Below are 22385 nucleotides of genomic sequence, written 5' to 3'. Positions count from 1 at the left end.
GTCAAAATTACGATCGGTGGATGAAAGAATGGATGTATGAATGGGTCCGCCCTATAAACGGGTGTGACGTATGGTGTGGCAGAAGTCGAATTCTTGGCCATAGATGGCGCCACTTGGAAACAAGAACAATCGCACCCTCTCTGCCCAAACAGGCACACGTTAATATACGTAAAACATACGTAGCACACGCTAAAACCATATTTAAATTAAAAATAAATAATAATATATTAAATTTTACTTTATTTTATTAAATTAGAACTAAAAAATAATCATAACATTTTGGAAAAAATTGAAAAATCATTGTTTTTCTTAATTTTTAAAAATTTATTTTCAAAAAATCCATTTTAAGGGGGCCCCTAATCATTGGCCTAATCCAGCCCTGCCTATAGCTAATTCGGCTGCCAAACAGAAGGCACAAGAAACAAGATAGGAAAACAAAATGAGCAAATATGTAATTTGTACACTTTTCAAATAAGGTCTTTACTTGATGCTAACTTAATCAGGTATTTAGTTGAAACTTACTCCCTTTAAATCCAAGCAGAGTAATTAAGCTTTAGACCATAGGTTCCCAAAGTGGTCCAGGTGGACCCCCAGGGGTCCATAGGAGACCACACGGGGGTCCACGTAGACGTGAAAAGAAAACAGGGGTTCACAAGTTGTAAGTGGGGGTCCAAGAAAAATTTTCTGGTTTTCATAATAAAGAACAAAAATTTTGGCTTGGATTTACCTATCAACGTAGGCAGGTAGCATCATTCACTAGGTAGGTACTCAAAAATATTCTAGACTCAGTTCAATCACAGAATTGAATAGAACAATAGATAATAGTACAAGTGTACACCACATGTCGAGACTTGCAAAGTGCCGCCCGTGCGCCCGCTCGCATTTAAATACCCTGCATGATGACTTACGGAAGAGGTGGATGTGGTATTACAAGAGGAGCTACTTGAGCTCAGCACTAACGAGGAACTGAAGGTGAAATTTAAAAAAGGCTATCAAACATATTGGCTAAAGGCAGAAATCCCCGAAAAATATCCTGGGCTGTGGGAAATAGTGAGAAAATTTTTGATAGCGTTTCCCTTGTCATATCTTGTCGAAACAAGTTTTAGTGTCGTTACCAACCTGTTAACAAAAAAAATGAGCAGATTGGACACCACAGAACGGAGAGATTTGAGATTACTTCTTACAAAACTGAAGCCAAATATTGATAATTTGCTGCCAATTCATCAAGTACATCCATCTCATTAAAAGTATGACTATTTTTTATTGTTGATTTACATTTCAGAATTCATTGTTGGTTTTTTGTCAATGTTTGTAATAATAAATGTTTATAATTTTGTATAACCACAAGTGTTATTTTAATAAATAGGACACAAGAAAATGTGCCACTTTTTTTTTCTTCTTAACACCCCCAATTTAGGGTGATATTTTTTAGGAGTTTTGGGAATACAGTAGAAATGTAGCAGCAGGGGGTCTACCGAAAATAGTAAAAATTTGAAAGTGGTCCACGAGAAAAAAAAGTTTGGGAACCTCTGCTTTAGACTAACCAATCTGAGCGTTCGCATGATTGAACTCCATACCTTTTTAAAGTTAAAGCAAGCAAATTTGGCTGCTTATGATTCAAAATGCACCAATATTTCGCTTTAAAATTAACATGAGGACATGCACTTTTTACCACAACTTGGATTCGTGCCACCCTTTGATTTTCTGACGTGGCTAAGTTAACTGTTACCTTCAAGTTCTATCTAGCCTCAAGCCAAAACAGTAATATTTTCCTCATAACTGCTTGTCCTTTGCTCTGAATACAAACAAAAGCCGGTTCGAAAACGTGCTAAGAGGTTTTACTTTCCTCATAAATGCACAAAGCTCGATACGCAATCAAACCAATTGAATTTTTTTTTTTTGCATTGGAGATTACATCACTTATGAGGTCTGTTATGAGGCAAACGAACATTCAAAACGATACAGTGAAGCGGCTCCACCCCATTCGCGTTGCAAATTTACAAACAAAGAAAAAACGAAAATTTTTTGACACATTTTTATTATTGAATTATATTTTGACACATTTTTACTATTTTATTTTATATAACAGTGAAAAGGCTCTACCCCAATAGCGTTGTCGATTTACAAGCAAAGAAACTTTACTGATTTAAAATTTTCATATTGTTCTATGTCTTAAAATTACAAATTAAATACTTAAAACAGCAATGGTATATTACAGCACAGGCGAAGAAACTGGCAGTTTCACTCACGCGTTTGTCGGATTTGCTCAGTATTTATGGATTCCCATAAAATTTTTGTAAAAACTGGGTCGATTATCTCTAGAACTACAGAACCGATTCTAAAGAAATTTGAAGTATACATACAGTGATAAAATACAAAATAAATAATCATTCAACACTTGTAATACTCAAGCATGATCGTGCGTAACTCTCGTTGGAGTGGGAAGGTATGAAACAGCGGTTGCAGTATAAGCAAAAAAATGGGTTAATAGTGGATATGGTCCTCTCTCACAGATATACAAGCCTTGCAGCGTGATTTCATACTTGAAATAAGGTAGTTTATCACTTCCTGTGGTAATTCCATACCTTCCGACTGCAACGAGTGTTACGCATGATCAGACGTGTGTTGAATGGTTGTTTGTTCTGTATTGTATCAATGTATGCACATTTCAAATTTCATTAAAATCGGCCCAGTAGTTCTAGAGATAATCGACCGCGGATTCTCTTAATTTCTTACACCAACTAATATGGGGTCCCCACATTTAAAGGTTGAAGAAACACTGCTTCTAATCAAATAAAAATCTGATGAGCAACATTGAAATTATTAATTGTACACTTATTTGATGCAGGTTAAATTCCCGTGATTCTTTTTTTTTCCTATGAAGTTCTTATGTCCTGAAAAATTTACAGCAAAACTTGTTTTTTGTGATAGGTATTTCTACGCTTGGGAAAAGACAGACATTTTAAATTTCCTGCATTTTTCAATTATTAAATTGAATGATAAATACAGAATTAGCGCTCAGTTTAAAAATTAAGATAAAAAGCAATCAATATTTAAATTGCATTTACAACTCAAGCACTAATTATGTACCTTCAACATATCTTTTTTTTTATTAGATTATGGCTGCAGAGATTTCCACCTGGGGAGGAAAACGTGCAAGAAATTGGTTACATTAACTTGATACCTAAAATTACATACGGTAAAAATGACCTCGTTGGCTTTCCTGAATTTGAGAAGTTAGGAGATGTTGTTATGCGCTATAATGAGGAATCTCAGTCATCTCCGATTCCTGGTAAATTTTTTACTTAAATTTTATTTTCTACTAAGATTTTTAGCGAAGTGTACAAAGCTGTTATTTCTTTGTGGAAGCCATATGGAAGCAGGTACGTTTTATGAAAATGATCTATATATTCTCAGAAAACGAGTTAACATTGAATTATAATATCTGTACTTTGAAACAGAAAGCGCAGATGGCCTTGCTGATGCTATAAAAACGTGGTAAATTGTATCCCGTTTCGGTAGTTGTAGAATTTCATATGAATGAAAGGTATATTTTATGAAAATGTATCTCTATACTCTCAACCAAAACGAGTTAACATTGAATTATAATATCTGTACTTTGAAACAGAAAACGCAGATGGCCTTGCTGATACCATAAAAAGGTGTTAAATTGTATCCCGTTTCGGTAGTTGTAGAAGTTCATATGAATGAAAGGTATATTTTATGAAAATGTATCTCTATACTCTCAACCAAAACGAGTTAACATTGAATTATAATATCTGTACTTTGAAACAGAAAACGCAGATGGCCTTGCTGATACCATAAAAAGGTGTTAAATTGTATCCCGTTTCGGTAGTTGTAGAAGTTCATATGGATGAAAGGTATATTTTATAAAAATGTATCTCTATACTCTCAAGAAAACGAATTAACATTGAATTATAATATCTGTGTTTTGAAACAGAAAACGCAGATGGCCTTGCTGATACCATAAAAAGGTGATTAATTGTATCCCATTTCCGTGGTTGTGGAATTTCATATGGATGACAGATATATTTTATGAAAATGATCTACATACTCTCAGAAAAAAAAGTCAGCATTTAACCATTATACTATGATACATGAAATGGCACAGAACCTTGACGCAACCATAAAAAGGTGGAGTTAAATTGCACCTGTGGTTTCTGTGGTTATAGATGTCAGGTATATTTTGTACAAATGTATCTATGTCAGTTATATTTCACGTATAAATATACCTATGTAAAGCATCAGGTATAAATGTACCTATGTGAGGTATTAAATGAAAATGTCAGGTATACTTTAAATAAATGTACTCTCAGGAAAATAAGGTTAATCGTTGTCAATAATGTTCGTACTGATTCTCTGAAATGATGGTAAGTCAAAAGGTACAACCTTGTTGAAACTTTATTAAGATGCTAAGTTGTATGACGTTCCGTTCAAGTTTAGCTTTATTAGTATCGTGAAGTAAGAAGTATGATAACGTGATCAAACTTGTACCTTATTTAAAGTTGCTAGAAATTTGAATAATGTTATTATGGTTTGATAAGTTGCGAAACTTCTAACAGTTTCAAAAAAGGATACTTATATTTATCTGAAATTAAATATCAAAGATGGTGTTAATTTTCATTACTCAATATTTAGAGTGTGTGCATTTTCGAAACTGATTCTTCAACTTAAATTATCCTCTTAAGTAATATTAATTTGGTTGACATATCTTACATTCAATCATTAAATAAAAAAAATTCTCAGGGTGTAAAGTTTTGTGTTGTATTCCAGTATTTTCACAACATGTTTTTTTCCCACTCATTTCTAAGCATTTAATTAATTTTTCAAGTTAGTATTCTTTAATTTTTCTTTTTGATGAGATTCAGTTCCCCCCCCCCCGTTTTAACTACTTGTAATTTAAGAGCTTTTTTAGTCGTATTCAACTACACATTATTAATTTATTTTTCCATTCAAATTTCACGGATCTCAAAGGATAAATGTACTAAATGACAATTTTATAGTGTTTTAAGAGTACATGTGGCAGCAAACAGTTGACAAGTAGCATATAAAGATAGTATTTTGACAGTAAATTAAAACGCCAAGAGTGCGAACGCCAGGTACTTAACAACTCAGGTACTTAAAAGTATAAATTATGCATCTTTTCAATTCTTAACATTCTGTTGCCAAAGTTAGTAACTAAGCTCCCATCTATTTATTTTAAAGTTAAAGTTATGCATGCCATTAAATGTTTTAAATTACTCGAAAGAGGAAGCTTTGTTTGACCGGAATCTTTTTTTTTTAAAAAAAAAGAAAAGAAATGTAAGTAAAGGAATGTCTATTTGAGAAACTATTGCATTTTCAAAACCGCCTTTTTCTTACTTTTAATCAAGGTTCCATGGCCTCAAAAGCTCTTCGTGACATTTGTACTGTGTGTGGAGAGGGTGTCATAGCTGAAAAAACCGTTTGTGATGTTGTATTTACAGTATACAAATAGTACAGTTGAGTTTTTCGATTAAACTAACTTTTACACGAAAACGATGTATTGGGAATCTTGTTAGACGTAGGGAAAAAGATTTAAGCAACAAAGAAGAATACATCTTTGTTTAAATAGGTGTCAATTTTTATATAAAAAATTAAACTTTTAAAAAATTGAAAAATAAAAATAAATGCGAATTTAGTAACTAATTTTTCTAATTAGGAATTTTTCGGTTAAGAATTTTCTAAGCAAAAAGCAGATGCATAAAAAGAAACAACAAAGCTAGCATACAAAAAGAATCAAAAACCTAGGCTTGCAAACAATATTGAGAGCCGTTAGAAGAGTTAGCAAATTATACGTTTGTTGTAGAAAGTGCGTCATTCTAATCAGCATTGATTGCGCGTTCAACCGTCTGCCAAAAACTTTCGACGTTCTCCTGTATTGGTCAAATAAGTGTAACGTGTATGCAAATGCAATATAAATAAATGGTGCAAATTGGCGTTTGTTTATTCCATTTTTATTTCATTTTATAACCGGCACTGAACAAGCAATCCAATTCTAAATTTTTCGACTATCAATTTTCAACAGCATAGCCTTGCAATTTTGAGCCCAATTCAGAAAACAAGGGAACTCCTTGATCAAGCGTTGGACAAACTAGTTAGAATGGAGGACTTTTCGATAGAACTGACCTGCATTTGCACTACATGGAGAGAAAAAGCACGAAAACATCTTACGGTAAGGGGGTTTTAACCTGTGATCCGTCTATCACTGAGGATGTTTTATATCAGCACTATGGTCAGTGTGAGCCTGGATCAGAATTCGTATCAACCAGCTCCCGCTGGGATTCGAACCTTGATCCTCTCTTTGGAAGGCGACTGTTCTATTTCCTAAGCCATTGCAGCTCTGTTTACTGTCATTGTATATTACGCACAATTTGCAACCCCTTCTAGTGGCTCTGAATATTGTTTTACTCCCTATGTGAGTTTTTGATTATTTTTGTATTCTTTCTTTGCTCTTTCATTTTGGTCACGTTATTGTGACACAACCTGCATACGCATTTTATAATGTAATTTTCATTTAACAGGGCGTATTATTACAATCGAAACTCCTCACTACAAGGTTCGAAACAGAACTCTTGTAGATCCCGAATTCACGCACAGGACTGAATATCACAACCGTCATTACCAATTTGCGTTTATCATAAGAATATATTATGAAGTTGGTGAACCTATGCGGGAAAAAATTGGTAAGTATATTTTGGTTCATTATATCTAGCGAAACTAAGTTGTTTACTAACACCATTCCACCTTGGAATTTTTTTCCCCATTCCATTGGAACCTAAAGAAAAGCATACAAACTTCCAAATATTTTTCCTGCCAATTTTCTAAATTATTCATAAAGATAGCTATGGAAATTTTTCTGTAAAGCCCCGTCTAATGTAATGTAGCACGCAAAGTTCCAAACATTTTTCCTGTCAATTTTCTAAATTATTCATAAGATAGATATGGTAATTTGTCTGTAAAGACCCTTCTAATGTAATGTAGCATGCAAAGTTTCAAATATTTTTCCTGTCAATTTTCTAAATTATTCATAAAGATAGCTATGGAAATTTGTATGTAAAACCCCGTTTAATGTAATGTAGCACGCAAAGTTCCAAATATTTTTCTTGTCAATTTTCTAAATTATTCATAAAGATAGCTATGGTAATTTGTCTGTAAAGCCCCGTCTAATGTAATGTAGCACGCAAAGTTCCAAATATTTTTCCTGTCGATTTTCTAAATTCTTCATAAGATAGATATGGAAATTTGCCTGCAAAGACCCGTCTAATGTCAAATTTGTCTGCAAAATTAGCATTAATAAATTTATGAAACGTTAAAATATTTAGATTGCTTTACAAAATTCTTTCAAAAGAAAAGTTAAATAATTACTATATGGTAAAACATTAAATAATATTTCATCTTCTTCGATGGCGGACCGGGGTGGGACCCCTCTCCAGAATCAAGTACCAAGCTTCCCTCTTCTTGGATAGACGCTTCAAATTTATAACTTTGAAAACTTTAAATCTGTTTCTAGGCAGTTGATGCAACGGATTCATGGTCTTCCCCCTTTTCGGGCTCTAGATGGCTTTGCGAAGATCTTTTTGGTGGCTCTGTCATCATTCATTCGAATCAGGTGTCCAACCCATTTTAGTCTTTAAATTGATGTAATTTTTATAATATCTGGTTCTTTGTAGATCCTTTAAAAAGCTGAATTTGTTTCTCTTCTCCAAACATCGTTACACTTTAACTTTACACCCCCAAAAATACTTCGCAGTATTTTCTTTCAAAAACCATTGAAGCTTCCTTATCATTTTATGTAACTATGGGTCTGATTAAAGCTTTGTAGAGCAGTAATTTTTTTCTTCTGATGATGAAACTAGATATAAAATGTTTGTGTACTCCATAAAAACATTTGTTACCAGCTGTTATTTTGTTACGTAATTCATTAATACAGATCAGTGCTCAATACAGAGCAATGGGTGAAATTATTGACTACTTCAAAGTTATAGTCACGTATTTCGAGATTGGTGTCATTAAAACTGATAGTCGCTATGTATTTGGTTTTGGTTTGGTTGATTAAAAGATGCATTTTCTTTGCCTCTTTTTCCAAGGAAAGAAAGGCCTGTTTGAGAGCTCCCCCCCCCCCGGGTTCGAGTGAGTGCAGCAATATCATCAGCAAATTCAAACATTTCTGGCAAATATGGTTTGAATCCCTCAATGTTAATTTTACTTTTTACGTAATTCGCCATATTTTAAAAACTTTTTTACGAGAATTGAAAAGTTCTTGCAGAAAATGGCAAAATTATTTATTTAAAGATAATTCCATACGAAAAAAAAGTTTTTTTTTTTTTACTATCGTTTTTTATTATCTTGTGTGATAAGATAGAAAAATTTTTGAATTGCGAGATATACAATTTTTTACATAGTTTTAAAGTACGTAATTTTAAATGGTAAAATTCGAAATTTAATGGAAATCAGCCGAATAGATCCTAATAAATCGAATTTTAAAATGTCGTATATTTAAAATCCACCTCCCAATTTTAAATACCACATCTAACTTTTAAGATTGACTCCTAGTACGTGTTAATCCGATCATTTGATCAAAAGTTATTCGGAGTGTTTCGTTTATTTTTACTGCGCGTTCTGCATCATAAAAGAGGTGTGTTAAATTTAATAATTGACCGAACTGTTTTTTATCTATATCAACGATAATAATGCTATTTTTTCCCCTAGGTTTTCAAGATTTCATTCCAAATATAGAAAGGGATCCTTGCTTTTCAATTTGCAGGGAATACCAGGAGTTTTCTGTTTTGACATATAAAGCCTCCAGATGGTGTTTGCGTCAGACAAATTTAAGAATTTGCAATAACCAATTTTTGCTTACAAAATTAGTTGGAAGTAAGTGGTTAAATTAATCAAATATTTTACTCAACCAATTATGTAATACCTTTGCTGATTTAATACTTGATACTTTGTGTTCCGTAATCACCGCCCTTAAGAGTCCTTTCCTCTCTGAAAATTCGGAATATGCGTTTAATACTTTTCATTTAATTTTCACAAATAATTTGGTGGTGGATATTTACTCTGTTTGGCACTGTCTTTCGATACATGCAAAATAAGGCCGTTACCCAATCAGAATTTGAGATATAAAGAGCGCTGTATTTTAGATTCTCTATTAATTTTTTTTCAAAAAACTATGCCAATACAATTCTGCAATCCACAATTTTCAATAGGTAGTTAAATAGTTAACAGTTACTAGTTCTCGGAATTTTAGTAAGAAACTTTATTTTAATGCGATTTTTTATTTAATGGTAAATGGACGTTATCCGAATCACTTGACATCAGTTTAAGGTGCAATAAGATTAGATTTTAAAAAAATATAAAAGATGAGAAACTTGTAGTTTTAAATTATTTATTCAAAACCACAAATCGCATTATTTTATTGCTTTAAAGTCTTGAGGAAAAATTCATAGAAGTTCTAAAAATTATAAAGTGCAATTTCTCCTTATTATTTTCTGCCTTACCTCATCTTAAATTTTGTCAAGTACAAAAAAAATATCGTGAAAGCACAAATAAAAATTTCGAATACACGCCAAGATGGCGTGTTTACGAAATTTTTGGAGTAGAACCCAAAATTTCGAGTGTAGAAGTAAAAGGCTTCTATCCTCGCTATATTGGATTTTAAGTTAAACTTTTGATTTTCGTTTTCGTGATATTTTTTTAAACTTAATGAACATGGTATAATGTTATTCTAATAGAGCACTATCTAATAGAATATCTTATAGCGACATCTAACAGAATCTCTTACAGCGATATCTAATAGAGCGAATCCTTTATTTTCTACTTTTTTTGTAAGGTATTGTGCTGTCTAATAATATTACATTATCAAAAGTTTGTCAAGTATAATAAAACATCGGGAAGACACAAATTAAAAATTTAATTTGGAATCCTAGATGTCGAGGGTAGAGGTAAGAAGCTTCCTCCCTCGCCATCTTGGATTTTAAGTTAAATTTTTGATTTTCGTTTTCGTGATATTTTTTTAAACTTAACTGAACATGATATAATGTTATTCTAATAGAGCGATTTCTAATAGAATCTCTTAGAGCGATATCTAATAGAGCGAATCCTTATTTTCTACATTTTTTTTGTAAGGTATTGTGCTGTCTAATAATATTACATTATCAAAAGCTTGTCAAGTATAATAAAACATCGAGAAGACACAAATCAAAAATTTAATTTAGAATCCTAGATGTCGAGGGTAGAGGTAAGAAGCTTCTACCCTCGCCATCTTGGATTTTAAGTTAAATTTTTGATTTTCGTTTTCGTGATATTTTTTTAAACTTAACTGAACAAGATATAATGTTATTCTAATAGAGCGATTTCTAATAGAAATAGTGCTTGATATATTTCAAAATTTCTAAATATGTTTCCTCGAAATAAAGTTAAGCAATATGTGGTTTTTGAGCTAGTAATTTAAAATCGCGCGTTTGACAGTTTTTCAGATTTTTAAAATTAAAATTTATTACTATTTATACTGACGTAAAACCGATTTCGAGGATGCTAAAAATTCTTTTAATATATAGTGCACTTAATTGCAATTGTAAGTAAATGTAGTTGGCAGTTTAAGTGATACGAGGGTTGCTATTTATATTTCTGGCCTTGGCAACAGTAAGTGTTGCTAGGCGACCGCTGACGATTTTAATCGAAAGTTTGATATTTTTAAACATAAATTCAGCAGACGATTTACCATTATAGCTTTATTTGTGTTGTTGACAGTAAATTGAAAAGTTCTTCTCTTTCAAAAAATGGAATTGAAACGTGAACATTTTCGTGCCATTATTTTTCATAACTTTCGACGTGGATTGTCAAGACAAGAGTGCTTCGATGAACTTAATTCTTTATTCAGCGATAAAGCGCCATTCTACAGCACTGTAAAAAATTGGTATAACGAATTTAATCGTGGTCGATGTTCGATCCAGGACGAATCCCGTGCAGGTCGTCCAAAATCCGTTGTTGTGCCAGAAAAGATCGATGCTGTGCGTGAACTGATAAAGCAAGATCGTCATGTGACATACCGTGAGATAGAGGCGTCTTTGAACATTAGTATGACTAGCATCAATAAAATATTGCATGAACATTTGAGCGTAAAAAAAATTTGTTCGCGTTGGATCCCGCATAATCTGACAAACGCTCAAAAAAAGGCTCGTGTCGATTGGTGCAAGGAAATGTTGGAAAAATGCGTTCAAGGTACATCAAAGGCTGTGTATAACACAGGTGACGAATCATGGATCTATGCATATGAGCCGGAAACAAAACAGCAATCAACTGTATGGGTCTTCCAAAACGAGGCAAAACCAACAAAAGTTGTTCGAGGAAGAAGCACATCGAAACAAATGATTGCCTGTTTCTTCGACATTAACGGTCATGTGGCAACAGTGGCGTTAGAACAACGCAGGACGGTCAATTCTGAATGGTACACGACCATTTGTTTGCCAGAAGTCATCGGATAAATTCGAAAAAAGCAGAAGAACAGGCGAATCATTCTTCATCATGACAATGCGAGCTCTCACACATCGACTCAAACAAAGGCATTTCTGACGGAGCGAAAGATCGAACTGATGGGTCATCCGCCGTACAGCCCTGACTTGGCACCCAATGACTTCTTCTTATTCCCACACATCAAAAATAAATTACGTGGACAACGATTTTCGACCCCGAAGAAGCGGTTGATGCATTCAAAACGCATGTTTTGGAGTTACCTTAATCGGACTGGAAAAGAGCTTTGAAAATTGGTTCAAACGCATGCAAAAGTGTATTGATCATCATGGAGAATATTTTGAAAAACAATAAAACCAATTTCGATCCTACATATTTGTTTTTTCATTATTAGGCCAGAAATATAAATAGCAACCCTCGTATTGAAACACTTATGAAAAAAAGTGTTAGTTAACTAGTTATTTTAATAGCAACCTATTACAAAGGCTTCGTATTATATAATATTTCATCGGTAAGTTTTTAAATCTGGACACTGCTCAAAATGCGTGTTTACGAAAATGCTCGAAATGCGTATGAAAGAAAATGGACATAGCTATTTAAGAAAATGGTAATAGCATTTAAGAAAATGGACATTTCGTTTGGTTCCATTCTTCAAATTTCTTTGATGATAATTGTTATTTTTAATAAAAAGAATAAACTATTAAATCTAAATAAATTCGTAATGTGATATCTTCAATTTGCATAAATCACTTGACAAATAGACTGGGATAGCCTGGTCGGTAGGGCGCTGCGCCCATGTCCGAGAGTTCGTGGGTTCGAAATCCGCGGCTGAAGACTCCCCGTGTAGTAAATGGTGACTGATGCACGTTAAATCTGTCGAATCGCAAAGTCCTCCATATTCCGATAACAAATCAGTACAATTGGGGGTACTGGATTGGAGATCGATCGTTCTCTGATTCAAGTCAAAATTACGATCAGTGGATGAATGAATGGATGTACGAATGGGTCCGTCTTATAAACGGGCTGTGGCATGTGTGTGGCTGAAGATGAATTCTCGGCCATAGATGGCGCCAGTGAAGAACAAGAAACGCACCCTCTGCCTTAAATTTGCTCGGTTTCACCAAGCAGGCTTGCTAGTGTGGCAAGTGACATTAGAAACAACAACAACAACAACTTGACAAATTATATTAAATTAGTCTTTTTGCCAAAATTCTTTAAAAGTTAGCAGTTGTTTGAACAAAGTAGCTTCTGGTGCTGCTATGAATTTATAATGGAGTGGTAGTATGATGCAAGAATTTATTAATGCAAGAATTTATTAATGCAAGAATTTATTAATGCAAGAATTTATTAATGCAAGAATTAATGATTTAATTATGATGCAAGAATTTAGAGTTTTAAAACTCATTATACCGTTTAAGATTCTAAAGATGAAGGTATTAACTTAATAGTTCGGTTATTTACTAAGCCAAACCGACACCGAAGTTAGGGACATTGCCCCGTAATGATTAAGTTTTGTATTTAAATAAGTAAGAAGAAGTAAGCATGTAATTTCTCGTTAATTTATTAAACTTATTTATAAACTGAAAAAGCGCATTTTTTGCTGTGTCCATTTTCGCGAGCATGTATTTCTGAGCTGCGTCTATTCTCATAAACATGCCAGAAAAAAAGAAGAAGAAAAAAGTTAGGTTCATTCAGAGAAAGTATGTTTCGTGTCTTAAGATATCATGTGCAAAAAAGTTCAGAATGTTTAAAGCTATTAATAGTAAATAATAATATAATTATGAGTAAATCCAATTCTTAGATCAAAAGTTCGTTCTGTTCTTTACTTTGCCTTCTGTACAGCATGTGAAAAAATAAATAAATGAACCACCTTGAATAAATTTTAATCTAATAATTGCAGCTTCACGTTCTAGGGCTAAATCTTATTTGTTCAAGGAGGTGACCCCTCAAATATGCTAATTAATTACTGCGAAAGATATATATGCTAATTACTGCAGGTGATTTTAAATGTAGGACTTTTTTAAAATTCGATTTCTCATGAACTATTCGACAGATTTCACTCATTTTTTTTCTATTTCGCATTTCTATTCTTAAATAAAACAATAAATGTTTACTAAAAGTTATTTTTCCCACGGTATTATCTTTTGATAAACGAAGTTTATAATTCTGTGCAAAAACTTTTCTGCTTGCTTAAAAAGTTCTCTGGATTCGGAGAAAAACGTTTAAAGTAAAATTAACATAGGGGGCTGGGATAGGGGGTAGGACGCTGAACTCGTGTTCGTGAGAAAGATAATTCGAATCTCCCCGTGTATTAAATGGTGGCTGGTGCACGCTAAATCTGTGAGGGTCACAAAGTCCTCCAAGTTCCCATAACAAATCAATATCTATGGGGGTACTGAATTGAAGATTGATCATTCTCTGATTCAGGTGAAAATTACGGTCCGTAGATGAATGAATGAAGTATGGGTTCTTCCTATAAACGGGCCGTGGCATGTGTCTGGCCGAAGTTTGGCCGTAGAAGGCGCCAATGAAAGAAAAACACGTAAGAAATGCACCTTCTGCCTTAAAAATTCACTTGATTTTAAACAGGCTTGCTGATTGGGAAGTAGTATAAGCAACAACAACAACATTAAACTGTCTAAAATTTGGACCGCTCTCCTAAACAAACTATTGGGACCATATTTCCTGAATTGCGGCAAGCTTCTACATTTTGAGGAACAGATGGCCGAAAAAAAGGCATCTTTACTCAGAGAAAGTACATTTTGGTGACTGATTTTGTAACTTATAATATCGTCTGCACTAATCAATAGACATATTTGATGCCGCATCCTCAAACCACTACGATTGAGTCCTAGAACGTGAAGATCTAATCATTAGATCAGAAATTATTCAGGGTGGGTGGTCTGTTCATTTTTTGCGTACTGTATATCCCTTTTTCATGGTAAGTATAATGTGCCTGTGAAGTACTATATAGCTATAATATTTTTTTTATTTATTGCAGCTACTACTGCTGATTCAACAAAAATGAGTTACGTGAAGCATGGAGCGGTGCACACAGTATGCTTTGTCGAAGACCAAATATTGCCAATTGCTAATCAAAGATCTACAGCATTTTTACGAATATTGCGAGTGGCGTACATTCGATTACCGCATGGTGTCAAAGTTCCATTTGCTCGATTCACTTGCAAATCGTTCCTCCCTGTACTGCTGAAACCTGGAGTTTGCTGTCATGGAACGCATCCTGAATTCGAGACCTTAAAAGAAACTGTGCAGAGGGCTTCAGCGTGGATAAAAGAAAAAGGTGCAGATTTTTCTTAATTTCAACTTTTATTCTCTAATCACAAATTGATGATTGAAGAGATAATTAGGTGTCGGCAGCGATTTTAAATTCCCAGAAGTGTATGCCACTTGTATTATGTTAGCAACTGCTCTTTCCATTCGATTTCGAGTAAGCTCAACCTGTCAGATATAAATTCTCTTGAAATGACACATTCTATTTTCTTTCACAAAAAAAAAAAGAATTTTTTTTTTACTTAGCCCAAAGACCAGGCACGAAGCCATGTAGAACATAAACTAATTATGTAATAAAGTTGCAAGATACACAAAACAAAAATAACCAGGGTTACAATAAAATAAATAAGTAGTAATTCTAGTGAGGTTCTAAAAGACGTTGACTGAAAAGAACTATATTTTAACAAACTCGACATGCGATACGGTGTTGCAGTTTGTTATATTTCATATAACCGTTGTTGAACTACCAAACCTGTTCTGAGTTTAGGACTATAACAATTCAACGCCGTATTCTTGTAATTTCGAGCAAAACTCACAAGACAAAGGAACTCTGGGATCGAACATTGAGTGCAAACTAGCCTCCATGCAGGACTTTTTGATGGAACTAATCCGCATTTGCGTTACGTGGAGAGGAGAACCCCGTAGTCTTCCCCTGTTAGCCCGACGCCTAGGTAATTCTAACTCATCCATCAACCACTGAAGATATTTTACATCAACCCTGTGGTCGGTGCGAGAAGGGAACGGAATTTGTATCAACCAGTCATCGCAGGGATTCGAACTTGAGTCACCTCATTGGGAGGCGAACGCTCCATCCTTTGAGTCACTCCGGCTCACGGTGTTGTATTTGATTAACTTTACGTCACATAATTAGCATTCTAACTCATGAGGCGAAACTTACCTCGACTTTAGCCAGCAATATTTAAGATGTTAGCATGCTATCTCGTTTATAAGCAACCAGCTGGAGCTGGGGTCATAGATCAGGTGGTTGTGTATCAATGGTCTTCTTCTCGAGTTAATAGTATCACATTATGAAGGTACTAACGAATAAAAACTTTATTTTGAAAATATTTAATCAGATCCATGATTTTTTAAAATCATTTTAACATTAATCAAATCTTAAATCAGGTTTCAGGTTTTATGCCCAACAGTTAAATTCACAGTTATAAAGCAAATCTAGTTTTGAATTTTTTTATTACATACGTAAGTTGAAAATAAATAAAATAAGCCGAATTAAAAATTTTTTTTTTTGAAAAAAAAAAAAGATCCCTTAGAGAACTGCTTTAGATGCTTAAAACGGTTATTTGCGAGCCATATTTCAGTGTAAAATTACTAATGCAATTTTTTATAAATGTACCTCCTTTTCATAATTTATTCAATAAATAATTATAAGAAACATTATGTTTTAAATGCTATTTCTTTTTCATTAACATTCTACTTCAAATAATTTTATAAAGTCAGCCAAAATGTTAATTAAATAATAGATTACTAATTGAATCTACATTCAAAAGTTTACTTCATTCAAAAGTTTCAAAAATAATCACTGGTTAAAAAAAATTCCCTAACTTTCAAAACTCGTTTAGCTATTCACTCTAGAAATATTATCTCATTTCTTAACTTTAGGGTAACGCAGAACACAATTTGGGAAAAGCAAAACATAGATTATATAAGACACCTATGCTATGTCAAGTATGCATGGCAAATTTAGACACGTTTTGTGGCAATAACAATTTGCAGAGGCTTTAAAAGATTATCTTGTAGCATTATTAATTAAAATCTTGGGAGAAAATAGTTATGTACCCTTGTCCCTTTGGACACATGTAAAAAAGGTCGAGAGTTCAATCCCAGCCTGGCTAAGACTACCCGTGTAGTAAATGGTGACTGGCGTGCGTTAAATTTGTTAGGTCACAAAGTCCTCCTAGCTCCCATAACAAATTAATACCTCTGGAAGTATTGAATTGGAGATTGATCGTTCTCTGCTTCAGATCAAAATTACGATCTGTGTATGAATAAATGGATGTATGTATGGGTCCACCCTCTGAACTGGGCTGTGACGCGTAAGCGTTGATGAAATCGTATTCTTGGCCGTAGATGAGGCCACTGAAAAACAAAAAACGTACCCTCTGCCTTAAATACGCTTGGTTTCACCAAGCAGGCCTGCTGGTATTGGCGAGTGACATTAGAAACAACAACACAGTATGCGTAGTTATAAATGCGAAATTTTATAAAAAATAATTTTTTTAGTTTTTGAACTACATGTCATATCAAAACTTTTTTGATTTTGCAAAACAATTCAACAACTCGATGTTTGATTTTGAATAACGTTTAAATTTTTATGATAAGATTAAGCGTTTTGGTACTTTCATCTACAATTAACCATTGCGTTACATGGTGGTAATTATTAGAGCTGCAGAGATCTCTTAAAATTAGAAAATTTAAACTAATTAACCATTAATTTAAATTTATTCAGGTTTTAATATTTTCAACCCTTCCTTTTTTATTAACAAATCGTCATATTTTGTTTTACTGTAACATAAACATTAACTCGCAATCCCTAATGCATGCAATTTTTAAAAAATTTCTTTTTGGCAAGGACTTTAAAATTGTAGATTAAAGACAGTGATTGCGCTACACCTATGTACAAAAAATATAAAAATACTATTATTATTATTATTATTGTGGCTCAGCCCCTTGGACAAGTCGATACAAATTTTGAAATACAGATTATTAAAACACGTTAAATAAATAATCCCAAAAAATTGTCGCGGTAAGATATTATTTGATTAAAAACTTCTATCACTTCAACACATATACAAAATGGAAATAACAGATGACATGCTTCAAGCTCTCAAAAACAACGCTACCTCTCCACAGTGTGAGGAAATGCATTTTACCTTGATCTTTCCCTCTCGGCCACTGTGGTTTTTCTTGTTCCTTTTTTCATCTTTTTCTCTCTTGGCTACTGAGTTTTCCCAACTTTATTTTCAAATTTTTCGTTGACAACTTTTCGTTTTAAATTTCAAATTATTTTTGTTTCTTCTCGTTCACACCTGGAGATTCTTGAAAATGGGAGCCAGTTTTTGATCGCTTGAAACGTGTCGACTGCGATTTTCTATTCATGTATTTTTGAAGCGAATGAAATTTTTAAGCAAGTAATGAATGACTATCTATTTAAATTTATGCAAGATTTGATCTTTTCGCCCCCACCTTCTTTAATAATGATTTGTCAGATTTCGATACTAATTTTCTTCTGCTCTATATTAAATATTAATTTACAATCCCTAATGTGTGTATTTTTTTATTAAATTTTTGAAAAGGTATCTAAAAGTGTAGATTGAAGACGATAAATTAGTACTAAAAAAAAAAAAAAAAAGAAAAAAAGAAAAAAAAAAAAAAAAAAAACAAAAAAACAAATCACTACTTCATGTTTTTATAACAAAAGAGTAAAAACATTAAAATTGATTTTTTTTGTTGTTTTCTTTTTGTGAAATATGAATTGAGAAAAACGATTATTGCCTTTCATAATAAACTAGTTATGCTCTTTTAATTTGAAGGTGATACTAATTTGTTGCTCTGAGGAAATAATTTCCCTTTTTATACTATTTGAGTATTAGTTTGTTACTACTGATTTGTAAGTTCCAATTATTCCATTTTTAATATAGATTCTAAATTAATATACGCTGCCATACAATAGTCCCACAGTGGACTGATTATAAAGACACGGTTCTCAGTAGAACACTGAAGTCAAGCATCACTGCCTGCAGTCAGTAAGCGAGTGGGGACCACTTTTATCACCCTACGTAGGGACCGAGGATGCGCGGTATCGGTTCTCGTTAAACTGTTCTACCCTAAAGTGCTCAACCTCGCGCGCAGGTCGTCGGACTACCAAGGCGGTGGAAACATGCCCTCTGCAGAGGATTAAAATTGTGATAATATGTCTTCGGATCATCGTCAGGAATGTTTCCCAGACCGTCACCAATAGCCCGTTGTGCAGCTCTAGTGTAACATAAATAAAATACATACCTACCTAGCTACCGTATAATAATGGAAGAGACTATTTCAGTTCTTTACATTTTTTAAATGTATCAAGAAATTCTCAGAGATTTTTATAACTTTACAGGTGTTTAGATCATGCTATTTCTCAGAATTATCAATAAAGTTCTGAGGTATCAAGGTCTGAGGGACCGACAATAAATTACCAACTACAAAGGTTGTTTCAGAACACCCCATGCGAGAAAATAAGCTTGTAACTTGTATCGCTTAATTTAGTCAATTAATTTATTTAGTAAAAATATATATTTATTTAGTAAATTAATTAATTTATTTAGTAAAATTTATTTAGTAATTAATTTAGTAAAATCAAACTCAATTGTATGCAATAACTGCATTAAAGTTTCGTAAATCTAGCTTAAATATTCGTGAAGATAGGGATCTTTTTATAAAAAGAACTATTTATTTTTGTCTTACGTATTTTTACTATAACTCTCTATTTTCTCACTATATAAAATATTCAAGAAAAGTAAACAAAATTTTCAGAGCAAATTTTAACTAACAACAATAATATAATTTTAAATTTTTAAAATAATTCATCATCATTAAAAACAGAGCAAGATATGAGTATTTATAGTTGTCCTTTTACACTGCGCATGCTGAGAAATTTTTTAAAAAAAACCTGCATAATTTTGCTGTGAATCTTATTTGGTAACTTATGAAAACGGTCCGATTAGAATATCTTAAAAATTTAAAAAGTTTGCAGCAATTTTCTAAGTCGTTTTTGTACTTTTTTTTAAAGAAGAAATCTCTAGTTGATAAGGGGTTTCCTACAAGTTTAATTTTGCATCATAAAACCAAACTCAATAACAAATGATAATCCTCTAAAATTATCGTCAGGATAACAATTCTGGATAATCCTCTAAAATAATTGTTAGCATAAGGAAAGGAAACATATGCAATAGAAGACATACTTAAATAGGGATGGTCCGCTAATTTAAAATCCAACAGCCTTTAACTACTCGCTCTCTTTTTGGGAGATTTTCTACTTGACTGCAGTTGGTCTCAATTATAATGCAAGCCTATATTTTATTTTAAATTTGTTTCCTAAATTAATCAAAAATCAAGTTTTTCTTGATTTAAAAATATACCATACATGGTCGTTAAAAGCCGCTGGATTGGAAAATAGCACGATGGTCAGCCATAATGCTGCTGCTATTTTCTTAAAATAAATTTCGTTACTTACACTCTATAACAAAAAATCGACGCACCGAGAAGGAGTTGTCCGATTGAAACGAAAATTGTTGGATAGGAAGACAATGTACAGAATAGTAAATGATTAAAATTTGAGAGCAATTGAATAATTTATTGCAGAGTTACGGTAACAAGTTCAATGAGGTGTTGACCCGCCTCTAGCCTGGATACAAGCTGCCACACGGCGTGGCATAAACCGATAAAGCTCCCGGATGGTCTCTTGCGGTATTTCCTGCCAAATTCGATCCAATTGTCGAACGAGGTCATCAACATTCCGTGCCAGATGCAATCGCCTTCCCATCATATCCCAGACATGCTCGATGGGAGAGAGATCTGGTGATCTGGCAGGCCAAAGAAGAGCTTGACAAGCTTGCAGACAGTTCATGGCAACACGTGCCGTATGTGGTCTGGCATTGTCCTGCTGAAAAACCTGCCCAGGGCGCTGCAAAAAGAACGGTAGCAAAACAGGTCTTAGGATGTCGTCGATGTACCGCTGTGCAGTAACTGTACCTCTAATGACAACCAAAGGGGTCTGGCTGTCAAAGGAAATGGCACCCCAGACCATAATGCCATGTTGAGGGCCAGTGTGGCGTGCAATAATGAAGGCAGGATTCCCCCTCTGCCCTGTGCGTCTCCAAACACGTCTTCGATGATCGTCAGGACACAGTTGGAAGCGGGATTCATCGCTAAAGACTATACGTCCCCAGTCAGCATCATTCCAGCCTGATCTGCTCAAAACATATAATTATTGCATACGAAATTTCGAAGCAATCGGATGATTGCTTCTTGATGTGTCGATTTTTTTGTCATAGAGTGTACATCCAAATTTTATAAGATCATAATCATATCATAATTTTCTTTTTCAATTTCAGGTGCAAATGTATTGAGCATAGAAACATCTGATTGTCGATTGTATAAAAAGGGAGCTGCTTATAGCTCAGGGGTAACTTGTTACTTCACCCCTTCTCTCCATGATCGATACTGTTTCTTTATTATACGAGTATACATGGATGGTGAGTACGGTGAAGAAAATGAAGAAGACAGTGCTTTAGTACCTTCACATGCATGCTGTTGCAATATACAGTAAAATATTGATTAGTGAGGTCATATTCCTTGCTGTAGTCATTTTTTAAAGTAATGTGCCTTTTATTCCCTTTTTTTGATAAAAATATGAAAATAGTATGAATATTTTACTAAAAGAAAACACAAATATTTTTAATTCTAAATAGATAAAACTTCTTTGAAAAAAACGCGCTAAAACGCAGCAGAAATTTAAAAAAAGTAGCAATAAAGGAAACGAAGGAAATAAAAATCAAAATATGACCACCGAAGCCGACGTCTTCAGGGGGTACCGGCCTCGGTAGCCATAAAACAAAACAAAAATTCTCCCTCAATTAGAAATGGTTTTGTTTTATGGCTACCGAGGCCGGTACCCCCTGAAGACGTCGGCTTCGGTGGTCATATTTTTATTTTTATTTCCTTCGTTTCCTTTATGAATATTTTACAATATTCTGAAAATGAATTTACTTCACATTTGTTTCATAAAAATTTTCTTCATATTACAAATGAACCTTGTAATGTTCACCTTATTTTGAGAAGTACCTTATACTATTGATATAAACAGTTTTTTGTAGTCGCTTTAAATTTTTGAAAAATTACCATATAATTTAAATGTGGCCACTGTTAAAAATGCTACAACTGCTAACTGTCTGGGAACAAAATTTCTTTATTTTGCCTCGTAAGTAGTTAAATATAGTTTGTCTATCTTGAAAAACTTCTCTCATAGAGCTGCTGCTATTGAAACTAAAAAGTATATTTTAGAAAGTGGAGCTTTTGATACTTCTCTAGTTAATCACCTTCAAAACTTGTTCCAAATGCCCTACTTGAAATAGTCCAGTATCGTTACCATAGTCACCGACAGTTCTCCAGGCATGGGGAGTATTTTTTAAAAAAAAAATAAACAGGCTTTTACTTTGTATATGTTGACGCAGCAAAAATTCTGTAATGTTTCTGATAAAAGTACTAAAAGTATTAGTTAGATGCTATAAATTATTTTCATAAAATATTTCTTTTCGTCATTTATTATGAATATTGCATACCGAATACCATAAAACTTGGTTTGCAAAAAACTAAGCCGACTACGATAATAAATTTGCTTACATCTCATTTTACTACGCTGTTTTTCTTCTTAATATTTATGTTTTATGTGTTTACATTGGTGCGAAATTGAAAAATTAAATTCAGAAAATCAAGGTGTGTTGAGTTTTATTATATTGTATAGTATTCATAAAAAGGCAACTAGTGCATTTTGGAAAAAGAAAAAAAAAGTGTTTAACAGA

At 33.3% G+C, this 22385-nt stretch overlaps 1 protein-coding gene across 7 annotated transcripts in view; it reads left to right on the top strand.

Moving 5' to 3' along the window:
- Nucleotides 1-22385, top strand: part of LOC107441698 (uncharacterized) — a 109005-nt gene that overhangs the window by 84563 nt on the left and 2057 nt on the right. For 6 of the 7 annotated variants that reach the window (XM_071183219.2, XM_071183223.2, XM_071183220.2 and 3 more), the window contains 5 exons: nucleotides 3117-3292; nucleotides 6564-6725; nucleotides 8752-8916; nucleotides 14516-14815; nucleotides 20919-21372. In XM_071183219.2, the coding sequence (XP_071039320.2) occupies nucleotides 3117-3292; nucleotides 6564-6725; nucleotides 8752-8916; nucleotides 14516-14815; nucleotides 20919-21133 (1018 nt within the window). In that variant the 3' untranslated portion in view covers nucleotides 21134-21372. Of the gene's footprint in view, nucleotides 1-3116; nucleotides 3293-6563; nucleotides 6726-8751; nucleotides 8917-14515; nucleotides 14816-20918; nucleotides 21373-22385 lie in introns of those variants that run through there. The other variant, XM_016055049.4, reaches the window with a different exon arrangement.

This window comes from Parasteatoda tepidariorum, chromosome 7, assembly GCF_982258835.1.
Source record: "Parasteatoda tepidariorum strain Cologne lab strain chromosome 7, Ptep-v5.0, whole genome shotgun sequence".
NCBI classification, from domain to species: Eukaryota; Metazoa; Arthropoda; class Arachnida; order Araneae; family Theridiidae; genus Parasteatoda; species Parasteatoda tepidariorum.
Note: the sequence above shows the minus strand (reverse complement) of the source record. Positions and strands in the feature narration are given on the sequence as shown.